This window comes from Protomyctophum bolini (genome assembly GCF_963924005.1).
Source record: "Protomyctophum bolini genome assembly, chromosome: 5".
Taxonomy (NCBI): Eukaryota; Metazoa; Chordata; class Actinopteri; order Myctophiformes; family Myctophidae; genus Protomyctophum; species Protomyctophum bolini.
This window is the reverse complement of record NC_137866.1, coordinates 35046424-35069976: the sequence shown is the minus strand read 5'-3', so window position 1 is coordinate 35069976 and position 23553 is coordinate 35046424. Positions and strand designations below refer to the sequence as shown.

Genomic DNA, 23553 nt, shown 5'->3' with positions numbered 1-23553 from the left:
TACCATCTTTCCTCTCTCAATTACCCTCTAATGGCTTTGGACTTTTCAAAGCACTGCGGAAAACCAGAGACAGACAGATGCAAAATTGTCCATAAAAACACACCTAAAAACACAACTACATCATCTTTGCTCTTTCCGAAATTACCCTTTGATGACTTTGAACTTATCCTTCGTAGGCCTACAGCGTTAAAAAAAAGGGTAGGGGAGTCTACCACCTATGCATAGAAACACATTTTCTCTCAAATTGTGCAGAGGTGGCTGCAAATTTCAGTGGCCATGCCTGGGTCACACAACATCCACATACTGAATCTGGCAGAAACGGTTTGAGAAAAACATTCAACAGATTTGACAATTCGATGCAAGACCGCAATAAACATAGGCCTACCATCCAGCTGTATGTCAGAATACTTTATAAAAATTAAAAAGGCTCAGAAGTTGGAGACTCCCTGCGTAATCTATGTATAACCTTAAGGGTTCCTTGGCCTACAAAAGATTAAATACCCCGGCTTTATCTTGTATGAGGTGACCCGTCTCCTGTTTAAATGAAATTGTTACAGGATCAAATCCTGGAAATGTAAATCCTGTTACTGAACGAACACTTTAGTAATGATTGCTATGAGAATATACAGCTATTTAACACTTTTAAAATCTAAATATCACTTGCAAGTTCAACCCCTTTAATATTGATGCAGTATATGGTGTTAATGTATCACGGTTAATTTGTAGTGTTCCCACTTAGTTAACTGCTAACTATGAACAGTAATGTAAACTGTTATTTTGGAGGGGAAAAAAAGTTAAAAATGAATTTGACTTTTTTCTAACCACAAGCCACTCCAACATTAATAGCCATACAACTGAATTGGAAAGCTATGTGTGATGAGCATCACCTGCAAATTAATGTACATAAAACTAAGCATATCGTGGCGGTTCCCATCCCATTTATGGCCACATCATCAAGCAGGTCACCTCCTACAAATACTTGGGGCTCCACTTTAATAGGAAAGCTGAGTAATAGCATACTTATACCATACTTTGGTATCACCAGCTGGTTTGGAAAACGGTGTGTAAAAGATTCCAAAGAAAGAAGCAAATGAAAGACAAAATATAACGATTCCAAGATTTTATTACAATGGTATAAAAAAAAAACAATTCCATGTTTATATGCTTAGGAGCTGGACTTTTTTTTTTACAAATAGAAAAGCACAGCATTCCTCCAACTGCAATAAATTCTGGTTTGTACACCGTCAGTCGGTATGGAAAAGACAGAGGACTTCACTCAAGGACTGCGCCATCGTGTCCCAGAATTGGCTGTTTTGCAGAATATAAGAACTAAAAATGTTTTAACAGTTCTAAGAAGAAAGAGCCGAGCTTTTTTTCTTTTGTTTTGGTGGTTCAGTGTCAGTGATGTAACCATCTCCGGTGAGATCCTGTGTCATCAAGGTGTTGAGGGAACTTCTTCAGGGTGGTGAGGTGACTGGTGAGCATATCCTCAGCTTGGATCTCTTTATTTATAGTCACACCCGAGAAGCAGTCAATCATTTTGTAGTCCAGTAGCAAATGTGTGCTGCAGATCAACACAGATGGTGATCGTAGGAACGAGAGTTCAGGCTTTAGAAGTCTTGTCTGATGTTCTCCTTGTTCTCATCTCCCTGTTGCTGTCTGAGCTGGGCCACCTCGTTCTCCAGCTGAACAATGGCACGTTCTATCTCATAGTTTTTGCTTACCAGAGATACCCAACTGTTGAAAGACAAAGAAAAGCTTATCATATCCTGATTATATTCAAACATTCACACGGTCATGCTCGGTATGAAATGTACCTTTGAGCCAAGTAGGCGACAGAGGCTACTACACCCAGAATCTCACCAACTACTACCTTTCCTTGGCATCAAACAGCATTTCTTTTAGGAAATGAAAAATAAAACCAGTTATTTTATATATATATATATATATAACCAGGCTATTTTCCAGTGTTACAGAGCTCAACAGTGCGCATTGTCCTACTTTTTTAACTGCCTAATTTCCCATTCATTCAGTGAATTTCCCATTCATTAAATTTTACTTTTTGTCTGGTTCCAGCCAGGCCAACCAACTACAAGATGAATGGTGACCATAATAATAAACCAATTGATTCAGGTACAAGACTGTTTACATATTTTAAGAGTGAAGGAACTAGCCATAAACCAGGGGTGTCCAAAGTGCAGCCCGGGACAGATTTCGTACGGCCCTCGACTTCATAGCGGAATTACTCCAACATATTTACATACATGTTTCTTTTTAACCTGGGCTTTTCCCAGAGTACAATTTGTCAGGGTTCCTTGTTGTCTCATTCTGAAGGGGTAAAAAAAAGCCATTTTATTTGTTTTACCGGCTACATTTGGTAATGTGAAATAAGGCAGAGTTCTTTTTGTGTTTTGTTCACAGCACACCTAACAAAAGACCATTGATATTTATATTGATGAAGATAGTTACATAAAATTGTTTAAATGAGATGCATATGTATGTGACTACGTTTAACTTTGTTATAGTCCGAAGTCACATTATGTCAAGGTTAGCTATATTGTCCCTTACTGGAAATTGGTTTGCGGCCAGATAACAACATTCAAAACACTAATTATAGAAGACTAACACCTAAGAACAGGGCACTAGACAGAGAAATCATGACATTCAATAGTAGCAGAGTCAGCAAAAGTACATTAGTGGGCAAAATGTGCAAAGAGGCAAGAATAAAGTGCTATCTGCTGTTCAGCAGCTGAATATCAGCCGGGACAATGGATAGTTTGAACCGGTTAGTCTTTGTAGTGGGTACCCTCAGTCGACGAACTGAGGGCAACAGTTCAAACTCAGACCGAAGTGGGGGAGAACCCAAGCCCAACTCATAGAACAAAGAATGCTGACATGTGCAAGCAACTGGTGTAAAAAATGGAGACTTTTTGATAAATTAAAAGAAAACTGAAATCATGCATTTTAAAAACCCAGCCATGCGCACTAGTGACTTTCAATACCATTTTGGAACCTCAAAGCTAAATTATACACAATGCTATAAATATCTGACATTCACACAAAAACATACTTTGACTCCAGCTCTCTGAGTTTGCCTCCTCCTGCCAACTGATCATTTTTGCGCTGCCAATTCAAATCTTGAATTTGCTTCCTGGAAAAAATAAAATATCAAGTTTAAATCAGGAAAACTGCTTCCTGGTAAGATAATAAGAGGGTATAGTATGCATGTGACATCATCATCATACCCGGACGTTTTGTGGAAACTCCTACTGAGTGGCAAAAAATGACAATTGATAGCCCACACATCCAAACAGAAAAGTCTGATTGCATAAAAATGACATTAAACTCAGTTTGCCACACTGCAACAATGTTGTTTTAACAAATCCTTAGAAGATAGAGCTTACCTGAACTTTTGAAGTTCCTTTTGAGCCATTTCGATCATAAAAGCCAAATTGCTGTAGAGAGAAAGACAAGTTAACAGGTGGTGACTGGTCCTATGTATAATGGCACAATAAACAAAGTTTAGAAGAATATTCCAAATAACAGTACTTTAATATTACCCTTGGTCTGTGTACCAAAAAATGACATACAAGCCTTGTATGTACAAATTGACAACAGTGCAGTAATGTGGACATTCAGCTGCTCACTGCCAACAATGACATACATGCCTTGTATGTAAAGTCAAAAGTGACAAAATCAGAGTGCAGTAGTGTGACCATTCAGCCACTTGCTTCATCCATGGCTAACCACTAACCTTTACGAGAATTTGCACTGTACAGGTGCTACGCTGTTGAGTTTGTCCATTGAGTGTCCTACATTTGGCATTGTATGCCCACACAGACGCATGAGAGCGGCTGGGAAACTGTGAAGCTGCTCTACCGTAACCCTACTGGCCAAAGCTGCAACTGCAGGTGGACAAAATACATGCACTCAGAAGTGCACGGAGGTTTAACACAGAGTGCTCGTTCATGAATCGATTCGGACGCATTCAGGCGAGTTAGCTCTACTACAATTTGAGCACCAAATCAAGAAAATTACGGAAGAAGAGCGTTCTTCCTGGTGCTTCCAACACCAGTGAGCAACTTTCATTGAAATAAATAGCTGGGGGCAGTGCAGTCCACCCTCTAGTTTATATATAACTATGCGCCCACAAGGCCCACAAAGTGGATAGGTATTGGTAACTATGCGCCCACAAGGCCCACAAAGTGGATAGGTATTGGTAACTATGCGCCCACGGCTGCCAGCCGGCACCGTGGGAAAAACACACAGATGCAACCAATCATAAAGCTATACCTGGAGCAACAGGTGGAATCACAAGGGACAAACACAGGTGCAACCAATTATATACAAGAATCTAACTGGTAAAACAAGGGGACGTCACAGGCCCAAAAACAAATCTAAGAGATTCCATAAATAACACAAACACTCAAAACTGGACATAGGAGGGGCTGTCGCCCTTCAAAAATGTTGTGAAATGTGACAGAGAGAGCCTGTTAAATTTACTTTGGGTTATGATGATGAATGCAGGTCTATTTCTTTTTTGAATGTCTGAGTTAAGAAAGAGGGCAATAGATTACACAAGCAAGTATATAGAAAGGACATTTCTTAACACTTTCCAGGTATCGTCCTCCTGCATTGAAAATAAGTCTACCATGAACTCAACTTTAAAGGTTAGGATGTGCAATTGTGGAGAGCCTATTTCAAACAATCGCATTGCTTGGTCAGAGCTACCTGTATAAATCAGCTATGTAAAGTAACTAAGTACATTTACTTAAGTACTGTACAATGTTTAGGTATTTGTACTTCACTTGAATATTTCTCATTTCCAATAATTGTACTTCTACTCCACTACATCTCAGTATTGTACTTTTACTCTTTTTTACTTGAGTTACTAATTACTTTGTAGATTTTGATTATTAAAAAACATACATTAACCACTTAAGCCCTCTATGCATTACGACGCATTGTGAGATTGTAGATCTGATATTTTCAAAATAAATCTTTTGAAAACTTGAAACATTCTGCATAATGACTACTTTTGGTACTTTAAGTACATTTTGAGGCGAATAATTGTACTCAAATATATTTTGAATTACAGACTCAAGATTGCAGTGTTGATACTTTGAGTACTTTTCCCACCACTGTGTATAATAGTAACTTCATATCGCCGACTGGCCTCTGATGAAGGGTACTTGCTGCACTAATGTACAAGGCCACTGAGCTGCACTAATTACAGCACTCTATCTCAAGGTCTGGACAGGCGGCACATCAGGGGTAGAAATGGGTCTAACTCTTATGCTGCGTTCACACTGGCAGATGCAAAAGATACAAAGCTAAACAGTGTATTTGTAGCTTTGTATCTTTGACTTTGTAGCTAAAGTTGAAACCAGCTCAACCTATTTTGTATCTTTGTAGTCAGCTGTTGTAGCTTTGTCGGATGTATCTTTATGTCGCTGGCTTCCATTGAAAATGCATGGTAGACTGCATCTCTGCATCTGCCCCGTGTGAATGCAGCATTAGACTGCCAGTAGCGGTTCCGGTAGGAGACACAAAGAGTCTCCTTTGTGTCTCCTACCAGAAACACAACAGGTAATCAAATGATTGGCTTAGGAATGCGACAAAAAAACATGAATTCAAGTCTCCATGGGGGCAGCGGTGGCCTAAGTGTAAGAGGGGCGCCCTTGTTGCCGAAAGGTTGCCGGTTCGATTCCCCGGACGGGCAGGAAAAATCTGGGTGGGGAAGTGATTGTCATCACCGCTGAAGTGCCCTTGAGCAAGGCACTGAACCCCCAACTGCTCCCCCTGGAGCTGCTTAGTGGCCAACAGTATAAGACTGTGGTTGTACTGGTCAGCTCCCAGGTTTTAATGTGTGTGTTTCTATGTGCAGGGCGTTGCTGAAAATGAGCACTTGTGCTCAGCTACTACCCTGGGTAAATAAAAAAAGTAAACTTGATTTGTTCTTGTATGCAATTGGCCCCGTTATATTTGACTCATAAAAAAATAAAAAAATAATGCAAATCTTAGTGACAAATAACATTGGACCGTTTAGGACAAGTGTCAGAGTGACTCACTCATTATAGACTTTCCATGCGTTGGTACCGTATTGCGACATGAGCTCTAGATTTTCAATACGAACTGCCTGGTGCTCAAGTTGGGCCATGGAGTTGTTCACACACTCCTGCCACGCTGTGATGTCGTTCTTCTGTCCAGAGGACGGTGCTGGGAGCTCATATCTGCAGAGTTCAAAGACAGAAAAACAGGGGTATGGAAGAAAGAAATGGGAGGACAATCCATCTATAAATTCCAGGGTCTTTGACTCTGTGTGTGTCGGTTTGTCCATCTGCGTTTTTTCCCAGTCATCTCCATATTTGGGTGCCATACGCGTGACTCTTTTATGCCATATTATGGGCATAAAAGCGTCAGACAGAGGGTTACAAATCAGCCCTTGGCAGATTTGGTCCAACACCGCTCAGTTGTGATTGGATTTTACTCTGGGGCAGGTTTGTCACCAGAGGCATTTTTGTAATCTGTCCCTTGTAAATGCATGTTCCACACAGAGATTCCAGACTAATATCTACGCAGTGATATTAGTCTGGCCATGCCAGGATAGGGTAGGGCATGCATTCCCTATTTGCATCGTTCCCAACTTGCACCAGTAGGCTGGTGTCCGACAGGCACAGGTCTAGTCTCTCTAAGAAAGGGTATTGCACTAGTTGGTCAAAATTAATATGTCCAACATAGTCAGACTGTCAGTTAAGCCAGTCAGTTTTCCCCTTAACCTGTGTCTGTCCTCTGTCGGTATCGGGCCTCCCTGCTTGGACCAGTAAAGTGTGGTAATTTATTTGCATCTGCTTACAAATGGCGAACAGACAAAAAGAGAAAATGATAATGTCCTGTCAATCATTGGAACAACTATAGACTTTGAAATTTGATACCATGTTTATGCATGGATGAATGCTTAGTCGTGGTAATTTGAGCAGTTATTTGAGACACTGTTTTAACCACAGTAATTTGAGGAGTTAACACGGTCATACGACCAAGGTAATGGAGCCAACATGCTGAGAAACCATACTGGTGGAGTGGCATTCATATTTTAACAGCAACTAACCTAACCTTATTCCTATGACCTCCCACTACAGTTAACAGCAGACAACGTTACCCCCAGCTGGAAGTAGCACATAGAAGAAACACGTTATTCCAACCAGTTCCTTTCCCCTCCATCAGGCGCCAGGGGAGGCAGTTTTAGAGACCAGGATTACTGCATGGTTTGTGTGAGGTTAGCTACCCTAGGGGACACAGGGAGAACATGCAAACTCCACACTAATCTGTCTAAACTCAGACCAAGGACCACAATGTAAATACGTCGAAAGATTTTGTGTTCCTTTATGTGTTTATTCCTCGATGAACCCACAGAATATTTTGTTCACACAAATATCTCATATCTCAATATGTGTCATTTGTCTTGTAAATTTCAAAACCAGACAGTTGTGCCATATGATGTAATTTACCTCTTCATGCTGAGAAGTTCTAAGGGTTGCCGAGCCGCTAGCCTCTCAAACTCATTCCTCATGATTTCTGTCTGAAAATAGACAGTAAAAAAAGAATGGGAAAGGTCCTTTCTGCAATCGGTTACTCTGGGAAAACATCTACAGGACAAGGTTTCCACGACTTGATGTCTTTGTCACCTCAAATGTAGTGAAGTCAGGTGTGGACAGGTAACTGAGGTAGTTCTTGGTGGGCCTGTATCGACGGGTCTCCTCTTCTACCAGTGCTGCCGCCTGAAAAGAAAAACCCACGAGCATGAGAATTCGGAACAAGCAAAATACTTGAGGGCAGTCACCACGACACCACCAGCAAGCGGTTCAGTTTGATCAATGAAAACATGAAAGGATTTTAATAGTGAATGACAAATGTGATCACATAACATATACCACCTTAAATAGGAACGTGTAGCATAATTTCACTTAAGAATTACCGTAATTTCCGGACTATAAAGCGCACCTGAATATAAGCCACACCGCGGCACCAGCTAAATTTAGGGAAAAAAACACAAATGTGTACATATACAAGCCGCACTGGACTATAAGCCGCAGGTGTTTTAATGTAATAACAGAGATAGATTTAGAAGGTCCCCTAGTTGTCCTCGTCTTGCCCAAGGACACTTGGACATGTGGCGGCTGCGATTCCAACCATCGACCCACAGATCATTGGATGACCTGCTCTACTTCCTGAACCACAGCTGCCCAAGACAACACCATCAAGGTACAACGAAAGGGGATGAAGAGACATGCCTGATGTGGAATTAAAACTAGTGCATTGCCCATTCAGGTCATGGCCACCGTTCGTAACACGAGCCGTACCATTTCTGGAAAAATCACTCATCCAATTGACTCCAATAGAACTTTAGTCGATCAGATTAACAGTTCTGGAGATATACGAAGAACAGCCAGAGCCAGACATACAGGCCCCTTTTGCACCAGGGTTGAACCGCTTCTGTTCTTTTTCCTGCCTAATATTGAACCAGTTCAGAGTGTTTCCACTGAAAATGAATTGGTGGAAAACTGGAAAAGGGGCCACAGACAGCCAGACATATTAATTGAATAAAATATTAAAATATATAAACTTTACCAGCGGTGCAAGACCAATTACATAAATAATGCAATGCATGTCAGGAAATAATACAATTGGGTTTAAGGCAGTGATATTCAACTGGCAGCCAACTCCGGCTCCAGCTAAGCTTTCTTGTGGCCCCTGGAACACATTCCATATTCCAATGTAAAAAATAAATGTAAAAAATTATTATTAGATGCTTGGTTGTACAGAATGTCCTTTTTGAATGATCATAACCAATAACCGAAGCTCGTTAGTGTTTCATAGATGTAATGACACTTCCATTAAAACAAAAGGTTTTCATTGTTTGTCTCCGTCTGTCAGACATCGACCTACTGTATAACTAAAGCCACAATCAACAAAAATCTCTTTGTTGTTACGTTTTATATCCACAAAAGTATTCTCTTGAAACTCTGTCACCAATGCAACTTTGTTGACTTCTAATTGACATATATGAATATAAAGCAGTAATCCTCTACTCTGTCATTGTCAATATTCTCAGAAAATATATAATAATAAGCTGTCTACGTCAGCCATCTGCACCAAACAAACAAAACAGACAGAAATGCTGTCTACTTCTCTCTGCTTTCAGAATAATGTCACTTTTCAAGTTTGTACCTTGTTGTCCATCTTGTGAATGTTCCTTTTTGTACAATGGGCGAAAGAGATTCAATGGATTCTCCTGAAATAAAGGTTTCAATCAAAGTCGTCGCTATTTCTGAGTTTTTTTGTCCATCTTCCAATTTGTACATCTCCATCCACTTGTAGGTTTTACACAGTATGATTCATTCATCCTCAATTAGTCCTGGGCCGAATGATGGTCTAACTCTCCATTATTGATTAATAGAAGATAATAGCCAGGGGGGCCAGCACCAAAAATCTGAAAGGACCTGTGATGTCATGACATACTTCATTTAATGTGTGTTTTTTCTATTCACTTGGTCATTCAATTAAGGTCCACAGAATGAGAGGTCTGCTCTGCCGGAAATATTGCGGAAAAAAGTTATGGACATTTTTGTATACCCCACCAAAGACAACCAATATAAGGCAAAATTTCATCATATTTCATTCATATATTATTTTTGCACGAAAAACACACTTAAAACGGCTATAGCCATCATCACAAATGTGATGAAGTGGATATTGCCAAATGTAGGCAATATTGCAATATGTTATGGCAATATGTCTCCCAGTTTTTGTCCGGAATGGATCAACGGAAGGGGGGGGGGGGGGGGGCTTACAGAGTAAAAGTAGCCATATCTTCCCGGCACCCCGAGCTTCTATTTTGAAAGAAATCCCAGCACTGATTGTGTTTAAGTATGATGAAATTTTGCTTTATATCACAATATTTCCGGCAGAGCCTACTGCTAGAGCCGTAAAAATCTTCTCTTATGGGGATCCCTGGTATAATCTTCAAATGGGGGTCCACGGGCTAATTAGTGTCAATTTGGGGGTCCCCGACATGAAAAAGTTTGGGAACCACTGACCCTTTCATACAAACGATAGTCCCTGATTGTAGCTTTTAATAATTGTACCCTTGGTTGTATATTAAGGATAGACATGCATCGGAGTGCAGTGTGGTTCTGGGTCTGGGTCACGCTAAACACCCCCCCCCCTCTCTCTCTCTTTCACCAGCACCCTTGATGATGCAACTTAGTGTAATAACTAACTAGGTTTACACAAATTCCACAGAGGAGCTCGTTCTAAATAGTACAAGGCAATAAGGCATAGTTGGCTGATGGTTACGAGACACAACACATTCAAAGTATGACATATGTGGGTCACAATGATGTGTCGTTTTTTGCATTTGTTTTTCAGCTCAGCACATCATAAAGAAAGGGGTCCAGCAACACAGTACGTTAACTAAAGTTGAACTAAATATATTGATATTGCGAGATTTGCGACAGCCGATCTTACAAGCTCGACGAGACGCGTTGTTGTCTGTCCAGGCAGGCTATTGAATGGATTCATTCCAGACCCAGTCATCAGAATAAAAATGCTCATGTAAACATCTCAATTGGAATAGAATATCCCATTCCGAATGAATTTTCATTCCGTTCTGGGGGGTGGTATATACCGTTTGAATCGGTATAGATCATCATATAAACACTTTATTCCGAATGCTACTGGGATTTTGGAATACATGCATTATTTTACACATGTCTGCCCTTGTATAGTATTTTATGCCCATGTCCAAGCAGGGATGGCCATTTGGAGACATTTTATGTGCGCAGAAATGCGCTATTTTACCCATTAGAAAAATACAAATATACCGGTTTTTCCCCCATAATAAAATGCGCCATTTACAAACCCATCGGCGAATTACAGTGCCATGCCATTGCCAATTGCAGTGTATGGATTCTGTGTTTTTTTTGTTCTGGGTTGTTTTGGGTGGAGGTCGCGTGTGGTTGCAGGGACTGCGCTTCAAAATATATTTATATTTTATTTTATCAGATAATAGCTGTTTTTGTACACTGCAAGGTGTGTCCTATATAGTCCATGAGGGCTGGGCACCTTGGGTGCATGACACATACATAAAGAATATATATCTATCTAGTACAAAGTTATATCTCGAATCAATGGTCATGTAAACAATTGAGGAATATGAATACTTGTATTCAGGTTCCATGTAAACATGAATCTCTGTTCGGAATGAATTCATTCTGAATACATTTTGTGCATGTATACAAGGCCATTGTGAATTCTCTTGAAAATGGTTGTTACCCTGTTGTAAACAAGTGTAATGCTTAATTATGGAAAAAAAAGTAACAGTAACAGTTTTTGTATTGACTTTGTGCTTTCGTTTGAAAATAAATGTACCCATTCGGCATACTGTGAAATAAAAATGTCAATGAATGAATCACACACACACACACACACACACACACACACACACACACACACACACTGACACACACACACACACACACACACACACACACACACACACACACACTTCTCCTGCTCGGCATGGTGCAACTAGCTAACGTTAGCATGATGCTAGTGCACCTCCATCCACATGAAGTGACTTCCTTACCGCTTCTCTGACGCCCGCTGCGTCGTAACCCTGGTCAAAGTATGGCAGCGCGTCCACGAACACTTCACCGGCTACTGACGCCGTTCCGGCCATTTCTAATCAATCAATATGTTTCGTTGTTTGGGAAATTAATACTTTTGCACAACAACAACGACAAGCTAGCCTAGCCTAGCCTTATATCAAACAAGAAGGAAGAGCTTTTGATTCTTTCCGCTGGACATTACACGCGGTGTGTGTCAGTCAGCCTCCTATCGGCGTGGAGTGGAACAGAACGTGTCTCCAACAGAGCTCAGATGCCTTTGTGTTGCATGCCACCTTCTGGAGTAAGTTGGCACTACTGACTCCTTTAGTTTCCAGTTCCACTGCTTGTCACCTAAAATTCTAAATTTCGGGTCAAGTTGTAGTTATGAGTTATTATGACACTTCCCATCATCATTTATGTCCCAGCATGCACAATAGTGACATTGGTCTGATGCAGCAAGCATGTCCAATTGAAACTAAAGTGAGAATCACATGAATAGGCTATAATGCCCACTTAAGAAGACGTGTCTGAGAAAGATCAGTACTAGTAGCCTATACACTTGACTATACAGTAAATCGGGCTTTGAAATAAAATACGCCAAAATGCACATTAACAAAAACAACTTAAGGTTTCCAGTATTACAGGTTCTTTAATGTAGCCTATATAACTGTAAACATGCTCTAAGTGTAAAATGGTGTCTTATAAAGCCAAGAGGGTAGGGCACTTTGTGTGCAGGACACGAAAATAAAATAATCAACCAACCATTATCAATCAATGAATCAATCAATCAATCAATCAATCAATCAATCAATCAATCAATCAATCAATCAAATAATTTAGGCTAGCCTATTTAAAAGGAAATTTTCAGTGTAACCGAAATTGAATTGAATAAATAGTGATGAAATTCTTGCCAAAGACAAACAGTTTTATTTTATTTTATATACCGGTATCCAAATATCCAGTTTTGCCATTGGGCGAACCTTTAATTTTATGATCGGCAACAGATGAAAAAAGAATGACCACAATGGTTTATTGGTTTTTTTTTTATTAATTAATTTAAATTTATGGACGTTTAGTCAATATTAGCCTATAACCCTACCTATAGCTACGTTTGAAATGGAAAGCATTTTGAAAAGAGCTGTTGTACTTGTGTGGATACGCCTCATCTAGGCTAATGCAAGCGCGTCATTATGATGCTTGTCGAACCAAGAGATGTTTTCACCACACCCCGTCAAGCGTTGTATTTCAGTGTATGGTCTTTCTTTGCAAATTATCATTTGTTATAAATATAAGCCTCGGAGATTTTAACCTTGAGCTTGCCTAAACGTCTCATGTCATCGCTGGAGTACATGAAAAAAGAATGCTTTGCATCTGGGACCTTGTCCTCCGCTTCTCTGAAAGGAACCCTCACCAAAATCCACAAGAGAAAAGTCGTTCCGAAGACGCACCACTGGCGCAGCGACTGCAGGTGCGTGCGTATACAGTCTATTAATGAACTTTCATAGCCAAAGTTGTTTGGTTTTAATTAGTGCCAGCCTGCCAGGTGATGTCTCCGTTTAGTCATGTCTACATCAGCTATCCTTTGTAATACACATTTTGGAGAAAAAAATACAGAATTTGGGCTTAATACTATTACAAATTAGTAGGCATAGTATAGGCTGTATTGGCTGAATGATGTACACCAGTGCTTTTAAATGCCCAAGGCAAGCCAAAGTGCAAGGCATAGGAAGGAAGAGTAGGTGGGAAAATAATGTAAATCTTGCATTTTACCCTTCCACCTTATCTATAAACATTTATTTCTATTTAGGCTACTAATGCCAAATAAAAAGTCATGAGTCCTATGTCTTCATACACATTTTCAGAAATAGCGAAAAATAGCCAGTCTAAATGCTCTACAACCTCTACAACCAATATTGGCCAACTTAAAAACTTTTTTTTTAAATTTATCCTAGGTTATGATTCCTTTTTTCTTTTTTTAACTTAAAAATGTAAGCAATCATGATGGCTTAATCTGTTCTACCACTATTTGGGACTCATTCAGATCATTGTTTCTATTGATTCCATTTATCTGTTGCAGGTCACGGTGTTCTGCCTTATGGTCCCTGTTTGGCAATAACCGCAGTGTTCATCGGATTTTGACAGCTTGCCTGCTGTCCTTCCTGGCCCTGCTTGGCTCTGTGTCCTTTGACCTGAGCTCAAACTTTGACCTGTTAAGTACAACAGAGGACGCTTATTATGAGCTAACATCATGCAGGACGCTGGCTCTCCTGCACCTCATCAGTGAACTTCAAAACATGAGAGGTCTGTGGACAAAAGATGTGGACACGGGCAAAGAAGCCCGCGTCTCGGAGGTGATTTTGCCCATGGTCAGTCGACTCTGTGAGTGTGAAGACATGAAGGGTCACAGCGATGACCAAGGACACCCCTGCAGTGAAGACCTGACGGGATTCTGCCAGGAGTTGAATAGAGACTTCTCTGAATTCTTAAACTCTACGAGGGAAAGTGATGGCGTGGATGACAATGGAAAGTCTGTGTTTTCGGTGGCCATATCCAGACTTCTTGACGCGTGGGGAACCATAGAGGAGAGTGTAGCCAAGGTCAAAGATTATCCGTGCTGGAGGGATGTGCTGTCTCTAAGACTCCTGGTGGCGTTCACTGAGCTCAACCGTCAGCTGATGGACGCCCCTCACGTCGGAATGCGAGCTGACTTCCAGCACCAGTGGACCCACACGCTCAGCTACCTCAGCTTCGCCCAGGTAATGTCGGAGAATCTGCAGGTCTGCTGGTTGGAGAACGTGGACCCCGAGTCGAACTCAACCCCTCGTCTGCCCCACACATATATCTTAGGTTCAGCTCTGTGGCAGACCTCTAAAACAGGAGCTGACACAGTGCCCGCCGGGTCTCCTGCTGGCATAGGAGCCCTCAGGAACGCCCAGGAGTGCCTGCTGGCTCGGGCAGTGCCAGCTCTAAGGCTGGCGTGCCGGGCCGTGTTTTCAGGCCTCAGCATGAGGGTGTGCCTGTTGGTCCTGGCTTGTCTCATCTACCCTCTGGTGATGGTGTCCTTCAAGCAGATGACAGCGTGGATTCAGAATTACGCCCGCAGCCTGAGGGACAGGACCATGGACCTGAAACACCAGAGGCGACTAGCGGAGGACCTCTTGAACCAGATGTTGCCCAAGTCGGTGGTCAAGCAGCTCCGGCAGCATAAACACGTTGAGGCAGAGAGTTATGAAAAGGTGGGTGCAGTGGGTAAAGATTTATTTTCCGGTAAATGTGTTAATCTTACAGTGTAAATATCAATCTCAACCCTATAGCACTAGCACCACTATGCCACTTGACAATGTCAACTAATGATAAAAACCCACATGTACAGTTGTACACTTGTGTACAAAAATTTGTACACAAGTTAAATTAACATGTTTTACAATTGGATTTTACATAATTTGGTATCAATATCAATATGTCATGGAATTGATGGTGTATAAGGAGCCCTTCTCAGCCCTAGTGGCTCAGTGCCACTGCCAGTGGTTAGACCTGAGGCTGATTCTAAAAATGCCTTCCAAATCCTTTTCCCCCTGAAAACCTTATGTTGCTACACATACCGTAGTAGCTAATATCTAAAATGACACAGCTTTCCCGGATTGTGTGGGTTAGAATTAAGTTTATGTAAATGTTATTTGTTTGCTTGTTCATGGTATAATTAAGGTAGGTTCAATGTCCTTTTCATATATTGAATATGAATATGTACTTAATTATTATTAAATTGATTAGAAAATGTTGCATTATTGGTCAAAACATTAATAATTGGTGGTCTAGGTTAGGACTCTCCAAAATCGTGACTAAAGTAGACTAAAACATGGTGTTCAAGTAGGGTAGGCTATATATTTAGTTAACACATATTTAGGAAACATATAATAGGCAATAATTGACAGTTTCTAAGCATGCCAATCCAGTAACCTTCCTTGACAGCTAGCCTATATCCTCCCCATTGCACTTTTTGCACAACATTAAAGGACATCACTGCAGCAGTGCTTATTTTTGATGTTATAAGAAATGGCGTCTGTGCAATCTGCACAGCCTATTGTTGGGATAATTGCCTATAATTACCCTATTCCATATTCATCAGGAGATAAAACATGTTGTATGGCTGAAAATTAGCTGGGCCAGTATGCTCCCTGCTCAGGGCTTATTACTGAGATGGACTGTTTGTGGGCACTTGTTTCACACACAGTGGAGTGTTCTGGAAGAGACAAAAAATACTACCATCCACTGTGCATGTACAATTGCAAACCTTTTATTTACAGCATTATAAACAAGTGTTTATAAAACTTGAACCCTATTTTATACTCACAACATGTCTAATTGATGGTCAGCTTCACATTTTTAGCTTCACATTGCAACGTGATGTCGTACGACAATGTATAGACTTGAGTTAGGGTTAAGAGCCCTAACTGGTTTACACACGTATTAACTGTAATGTGGAAAAACGTATTTTACTAATTATAATCAAATGTACAGAAACCTTTGCTGGATGGATTTCTGTTTTAATATTTGTGGTCACCACTTTGCATTTTGTCATATACCTTTGATTTTCCTGTGTCATACTCATATAAGAATGGCTACTATTTTCTAACATGATTATGCTTTTTGCTCAGTCCTTTCTAGTACAATACTCTTTCCTCTGCACTGATGGTTCTCACCATTGTCTGTGTTTACCAGGTCACCATATTTTTCTCTGACATTGTGGGCTTCACGTCCATCTCAGCCTCGTGCAGTCCTCTGCAGGTAGTGGAGATGCTCAACAACCTCTACATGTGCTTTGACACACGCATCGACTCCTATGACGTCTACAAGGTGCAGTAGTGTGCTCTGTTTTTTGTAGAATGTACATATATAGTTACTGTATAAACTCGCCAAAAGTAGTTATTTTCGGTGAGTGACATTGTCGTATAACAAAAAAAGATGGAAATATTTGCAAGCTTACATTATCATTCTCTGACCAAGAGTCTTGATCGTAACACAATGTTGCTTAACTGATTGCCACTCCTGAGGATTATTAGTCCAGACATCAGAAGGCAGTAGCCTAAGTCTATAATTCCAGCATTTGAACGTATATCAAATACTTGATGTAAGTTAAAGTTGATCAACAAAAGAGCACTGGATAAATACATATCTAACGTATAAAATGCTTAATGTTTGTTATTTTTTGCACTAACTTGAGGTGGAGACGATAGGCGATGCCTACATGGTGGTGAGCGGGCTTCCTGAGAGGAATGGGGACAGACATGCAGATGAGATAGCCAAGATGGCCCTGGACCTGGTAGCAGCTGTCAGACAGGTGGCCATTCCACACATGCAGAACAAGAGGCTCCAGCTCCGTGCAGGCATTCATACCGGTGAGGGCTTCTGTACTCAACGGCACTTGCACTCAGGGACATGCAGAGAGTGTTACAGGGGCAGGGGCTGCACTTTTGTAAGAAAATAGCCGATCTACAAGCTCTCAACGTGTTGAGAGCTTGTAGATCTGCTATTTTCCGGGCGCGACCCCCACACTCGTTGGCTACTGGAGATATGGCGATGACATGGATTTCTGATCAAATTCTTTCAACGCAAAATGCATGTTCAAGATCAGGAGAGTACAGAATAAATCAATTCTCGGGTATGGCATGTAAAGGAGAGGAGGCCATTTGCATTCATGGTCTGCAAAGGGCAGTTGTTTTACAGACGGGTAAAAGGGCAGGGGCTGAATCCCCCTTTGATGTCCATGTGTGCATGTGCCTGCTTGCACTTTCAAAGCAAATATTCCAATGTTTTCAGTGATCGCTTAGAGGTAATTTCAGGCATACTAAAGTGTCTTGATTTGATCTGCGGAACTAAAATGAGGCGATATAATTAAAGTCATACTGTGTGACTCTGTTGTCATTACAGTGTTTGTAATTGTAATACTAGTATATAGACTCTAGACAAGTGCCGCTCAAAAAGGAATGCTGCAGCTGGGTCCTACGTCTGAGGATATTTTGGAACGTAACAAGTTGTTTTTGGTACATTTCCAGTGCCTATGTCATTTGGCACTGTTGGGGCCCGGAGGCAGACCCTTGCAAATAAAAAATTGTGTTTTAGTGTTTAGTTGTCATCAAAAAGAGAGTGTGAGGTGCGTAGGAGAAGAAGCTTGCTTGGTCTTCTTCCTAGTGGAAGTACATCAGATTTAAAAAATAATTTGTACCAGCATCAACTAAGATATTGAACGAGGCTCTGAAACAGCAGTAACTGTGTGAGGCTAGATTATCCACATCGTGCAGTTGTGTCTCCCTCTGTAATGTATTTTTGTTTGTCATTGATGTTTTATGTGTGGCTGTAGCTGGGGTGAAAGCCCAAGACAAATTTCCCTTGTGGACAATAAACTTTACCTTGACCGTGACCTTGAGGGTCCGACACTTAAAAAAGAAAAAACTCTTCAAATGCGGTTAAAAGGCTTATTTAAATGGGAAATATAACATTTTGGTCTATAAGGCCTTCATCAGGCTATTTCTTATAGTTTTTAGTAAAAATATTATATGGTAAAAATATACCAGTGAATAACAAATAATAACTTTTGTTTAATTGAAAGAGTTACACATGACTTGTGATCGTGTTTCCTCTCTGACTATAAGGGAATGGCTCATTTTGTGACCCATTCCCAAGTATCTATAGTAGGCTACCATGGCATGATGTAATATGTTGTTGTCCTTGCTGTAGGTCCATGTGTAGCAGGTATTGTTGGCTACAAGATGCCAAGATACTGTCTGTTTGGAGACACCGTCAACACAGCGTCGAGGATGGAGTCTACCAGCCTGCGTGAGTGTGCACACGCGCACACACACATGCATGCACGCATGCACACACACACACACACACACACACACACACACACACACACACACACACAGGGGTGGCAGTGGCACAGAAGGTAGAGCCTGGAAATCGGAACACATGCCTTTCTTTCACACCGCAATGTTTAATTTTGAAACACATTTAAAAAAAATCTAATAGCCGATCTACAAGCTCACAACATGTCGAAGTATATTGGCTATTTTAACTATTAAAAAAAAAAATATATATAGTGAAGAATGCCTTAAAGATTATACACTATACACTCAAGACACACTCCATATATGGAGTGTGTTTCTTTAATCTTACTGTGTGTGTGTGTGTGTGTGTGTGTGTGTGTGTGTGTGTGTGTGTGTGTGTGTGTGTGTGTGTGTGTGTGTGTGTGCGTGCGTGCGTGTGTGTGTGTGTGTGTGCACGCGTGTGTGCATATCGGGCTGTGTGTATCAGCTCAGAGGATCCACACCAGCTCAGCTGCGTATCTAGCCCTGATGAAAGACAATGCCTACGAGCTGCAGTTGCGAGGAGAGATCGAGGTCAAGGTGAGATTTGTCACCCCTTAACGGTTTCTCATATTTTCCCTTGGTGAACAAAGAAACCTAAAATGAAAATATTTGATTAATTGAAGAAAATAGCAAAAGGAAAACTGTTTCTTTTCCAACACATCTCTCACAATATGTGTCCTCGGTAGGCCTACATCCAAAACACGAAATGTTCGCTCAAACACTTCCAGTTCCAGGATAAACAAGTATTACTTTAATGGGTTTCATAGCATGTAAATGTGTTAAAAAAAATCCAAATCCCAAATCCAAAACGAATCAGAACGAATCTTTTAGCCTAGTGTTCCTCAAGAGGTCTAAAATGTTGGAGTGGGTCATGACATCCGACAGGGTCATGAAAGACGGTGTTACTTTATCGAGGCCACAGAGCCAAACCAGTTGAGAGCCACTGTTGTACAGTGATATCATCCCTCCATCGATTCTAATCAGTCCGTGTCTCTTTGCTTCACCTGCCAGGGTAAAGGGAAGATGAACACGTACTGGCTTATCGGCCATAAGAACTACAGCGTCCAGAATGACAGTCTGGTGTGTCACTGGAACCCCAACTTGGCCAAGAAAAAAAAGAGAGTGACAGCCAGCGATGGATCCATGGCCAATGTAAGTTGAATGTACGTCAGGCGCAGCATACTTGATGTGGCGATGAATACTATACAAATGTTGGCTTATTCTTTCATGCCTTTTTCGGGTGATGCAGTTCCCATGCTTTCGCGGATTCGTGGATTCATACCGTATAACATTTTAAGTCAGGAAACTGCTCGGGTCACTAAATTCTCAAAGTGGGGTCCCCTGAGGGTCCTTGAGGAGTGTTCCAGGGGGTCCCCAACCAAATGGACCTTTACATGTCACTAACTTTGAATGTGTTCCAATAGAGCCAAATGGACCGGTAAATGTGTGCACTCTCAGAGTTATGGAGGTCCATGGCCCAATAAATACCAAACTCTGGGTCCTTGATATTAAAAAGATTGAGAACAACTGTTATATATTACTGTCAAGGCATCCACCAAAGAGCCTCACGTCTGAAATCCTCTCCTTCCTCTGTTGTTTTTACCTATAGTCGTCCATGACGGTTCAGAGCCACAATGAGAACACCCCCACCCCCATTTCTCGACCGTCCTCTACGTTGAACCACTCCCCTCCTCCTCAACCACGCCTCTGTGTGTCGGCCCAGGTGGAGCCCGGCGGCAGCAGTTATGGCACTCTGGGCTCCATGATCGGGGGCCTCCACGGGGGAGATGAGAGCCCCGGGACGGGCAGGCCCTGCACCGGGGACAAACCTGACCTATTGCCTGGATCCATCACCCTCATGTGACCGCAGATCCCAGCATGCAGCAGCAGGACCGGGGACTCCAGTCACACCATCATGGACTGGGTAGGGGTTTCACCCGAGAGAAGCGTCGTAAAACTGAGAAATTGCATTCAGAAAGTTGCATTTGCGGGGGCACGGTGGCGCAGTTGGTACGCTGTGGGCGCAGGGCGTGTTCTCTCCTCCATGTCATCAGTGTCAATACCCTCCTAGGTGGGTATACCCTCACAAAAAACATGCAGTAATCCTGGTTTCTATACTGCCTGGCCCTCAACCCCGGTCAGCCGGAGCGCCTTGACGGAGGGGAAAGGAACTGGTTGGATTAACACGTGTTCCTTCCACGCGCTACGTCCTACCGGGGAAACTCCCTCTGTCAGATGATAAGAAACGGCCTGCTCACTCCTCATGTCTGAAGGAAGCATGAGCTCAGTTCGGGGCTCTCCCCAGGTTGGCAGAGTGAGAGTAGCATCCAGGATTACACCTTAGGTGATTGGCACTGGGCGAAACATGTGTTACAAAATCGTCACACATTTTTAAAAGACAGAAAGTTGCATTTGTGTACGGTGTGATTGTCCATTGAATAATACGTCTGTTGCCAAGGAAGAAAGTAGCCATGGCTCCAGCCCTGAATCACAGGCCACGGCCATTAAAACAAAACTAAATCAGGCTGAGTGTCAGTCTAGGAAGAAAGGGTACCAAACAAAATGTAATCAGATAAATATTTGAATATATGTTATTATTTTTTAAGTTAGAGTAGCAAATAATTGTTATCTCTTTTTCTCCCAATTATGCCAGCCAATCCAATGTTGTTGTCCCCTGGAAATAAAAACGTCTGGGTTTCCAAGGCTACTGCTATTGTACCCTACTGGCTCACTTGCCAAGCAAGGAGCCTCCATCAGGAGGATGTATAGCCTCTATCCTACCCCTCCATCAGGAGGATGTATAACCTCCATCAGGAGGATGTATAACCTCCACCACGAGGATGTATAGCCTCTATCCTACCCCTCCATCAGGAGGATGTATAGCCTCTATCCTACCCCTCCATCAGGAGGATGTATAACCTCCATCAGGAGGATGTATAGCCTCTATCCTACCCCTCCATCAGGAGGATGTATAGCCTCTATCCTACCCCTCCATCAGGAGGATGTATAACCTCCATCAGGAGGATGTATAGCCTCTATCCTACCCCTCCATCAGGAGGATGTATAACCTCCATCAGGAGGATGTATAACCTCCACCACGAGGATGTATAGCCTCTATCCTACCCCTCCATCAGGAGGATGTATAGCCTCTATCCTACCCCTCCATCAGGAGGATGTATAACCTCCATCAGGAGGATGTATAGCCTCTATCCTACCCCTCCATCAGGAGGATGTATAGCCTCTATCCTACCCCTCCATCAGGAGGATGTATAGCCTCTATCCTACCCCTCCATCAGGAGGATGTATAACCTCCATCAGGAGGATGTATAGCCTCTATCCTACCCCTCCATCAGGAGGATGTATAGCCTCTATCCTACCCCTCCATCAGGAGGATGTATAGCCTCTATCCTACCCCTCCATCAGGAGGATGTATAACCTCCATCAGGAGGATGTATAGCCTCTATCCTACCCCTCCATCAGGAGGATGTATAGCCTCTATCCTACCCCTCCATCAGGAGGATGTATAGCCTCTATCAGGAGGATGTATAACCTCCATCAGGAGGATGTATAACCTCCATCAGGAGGATGTATAACCTCCATCAGGAGGATGTATAGCCTCCATCAGGAGGATGTATAGCCTCCATCAGGAGGATGTATAGCCTCCATTCTACCCCTCCATTTCTACACCCCCCACTGACAATGAGACAACCCCATGCCTGTACCACAAGACTCGTGGTGGCGTTTATTTGATCTCTATTGTAATGTGTTGTCACCTTTTCATTTGTCAACAATAAATGGTTGGCTGTATTTATGTTTTCACTCTTATTCATACATTATTTAGAAGCATGCTCTTCCCCCATTTGCGTTCCCATTTGTATTTTGTGTTGCAGTCAATGGTCTTGTTTTTATAGGAACTCAAGATGTCTCATTTGCATATGGTATTAAAATACACAATGAAGCTTTGCCTGAATGTGAAGCTGTAGAAAACAAAACTATAAATGTTTTAACAGTTTTGAGCAAAGATCACAATAAGACATTTACATTGTTGTGTTTGTAAGTTTCACAGTAACTATGGTTAAATCTCTTGTTGTTGTTTAAGGGGCCCTGGATAAGATATACTGTATATAAGTATACGTTGCAGTTCAATTGTAATAATATTAAATTCATTAATTAATAATAAAGATTTTTAATTGGTAATCACTTGAAATAATAAGAGCTCGTCATGATTAGGCTACAAAAGGTTTATTTGTCACTGTGAACGTCTAAAACAATTAAATGTTCCATATATTTCTGTATTCTGATTTGTATTGTTGCTCAACATTCCAAAGCTTAAAAACTATTTAGAAATATAGAGAAATAAATAATTTTATAAATATAAGTTTAATTGGTGTTTGTACTAAATACCAAAGTATTAAGGAAACAGACAAACATACAATCAGAACTGGCTCCAACTATCAAATAGACTAGTAGAGCATGCAACAAATAAGGCAACAGGTGAGCAGGCAGTTTCCACAAGAGGGCGCTGCTGGATAAAAATTCACCCTTAAACACAAACTGCAGTAAACGGCACACACAAATCTGAAAACCTCACCTACAAAATGCTAAACCCTGACTCTCCTTTTCCATGATGACTCTTTGCCATCAAATTGTTCCCAAAATGGAACCCAAATGACACACACATACCATTCATTGAGTACACACAACTAAGCATTGGCTACACACTACCAAGCATTTACAGCACAATGAAGTGAAAAATTGAAAACACAATCATAGAAATGGAACACACATGAATGACAATGACTCTGGAGAATGAGCCATTTCTCCTTTTGTAAAATGACTCCGTGTATAGGCCTGCTTTCTATAGTCAAACATAAAACAGCACACAAATATGCAGCCAAAGAAATGTTTTATTTATTTATTTATTTTAATTTGATTGTAAACCAGCCTGCTGTGGGTTCCGTTCATATATGTTCTACCTCCAAGCTGAAAATAACTCAATAGGATTCAGGAAAGGA

General features: G+C 41.5%; 1 protein-coding gene across 1 annotated transcript; it reads right to left on the bottom strand.

The window, feature by feature from the left end:
- Positions 1-1105: 1105 nt before the first annotated feature.
- Positions 1106-11836, bottom strand: bcas2 (BCAS2 pre-mRNA processing factor). Its single transcript, XM_080763873.1, has 7 exons — positions 11648-11836; positions 7686-7778; positions 7509-7579; positions 6072-6233; positions 3405-3455; positions 3071-3151; positions 1106-1737 (listed from the first exon to the last, which is right to left on the bottom strand). The coding sequence occupies exons 1-7, from the start codon at positions 11738-11740 to the stop codon at positions 1611-1613; spliced, it is 678 nt and encodes a 225-aa protein (XP_080619999.1). The 5' UTR covers positions 11741-11836; the 3' UTR covers positions 1106-1610.
- Between the last annotated feature and the right edge of the window lie 11717 nt (positions 11837-23553).

Bases quoted from the DNA above. Each gene is read 5' to 3' on its own strand.
- bcas2 (XM_080763873.1), bottom strand. From the start codon at position 11,740: ATGGCCGGAACGGCGTCAGTAGCCGGTGAAGTGTTCGTGGACGCGCTG. The intron at 6,234-7,508 runs GTAAATTACATC...TGAACTCTGCAG, and splicing joins GAACTTCTCAGCATGAAGAG to ATATGAGCTCCCAGCACCGT. The intron at 3,152-3,404 runs GTAAGCTCTATC...TATTTTTTCCAG, and splicing joins AAGGAACTTCAAAAGTTCAG to GAAGCAAATTCAAGATTTGA.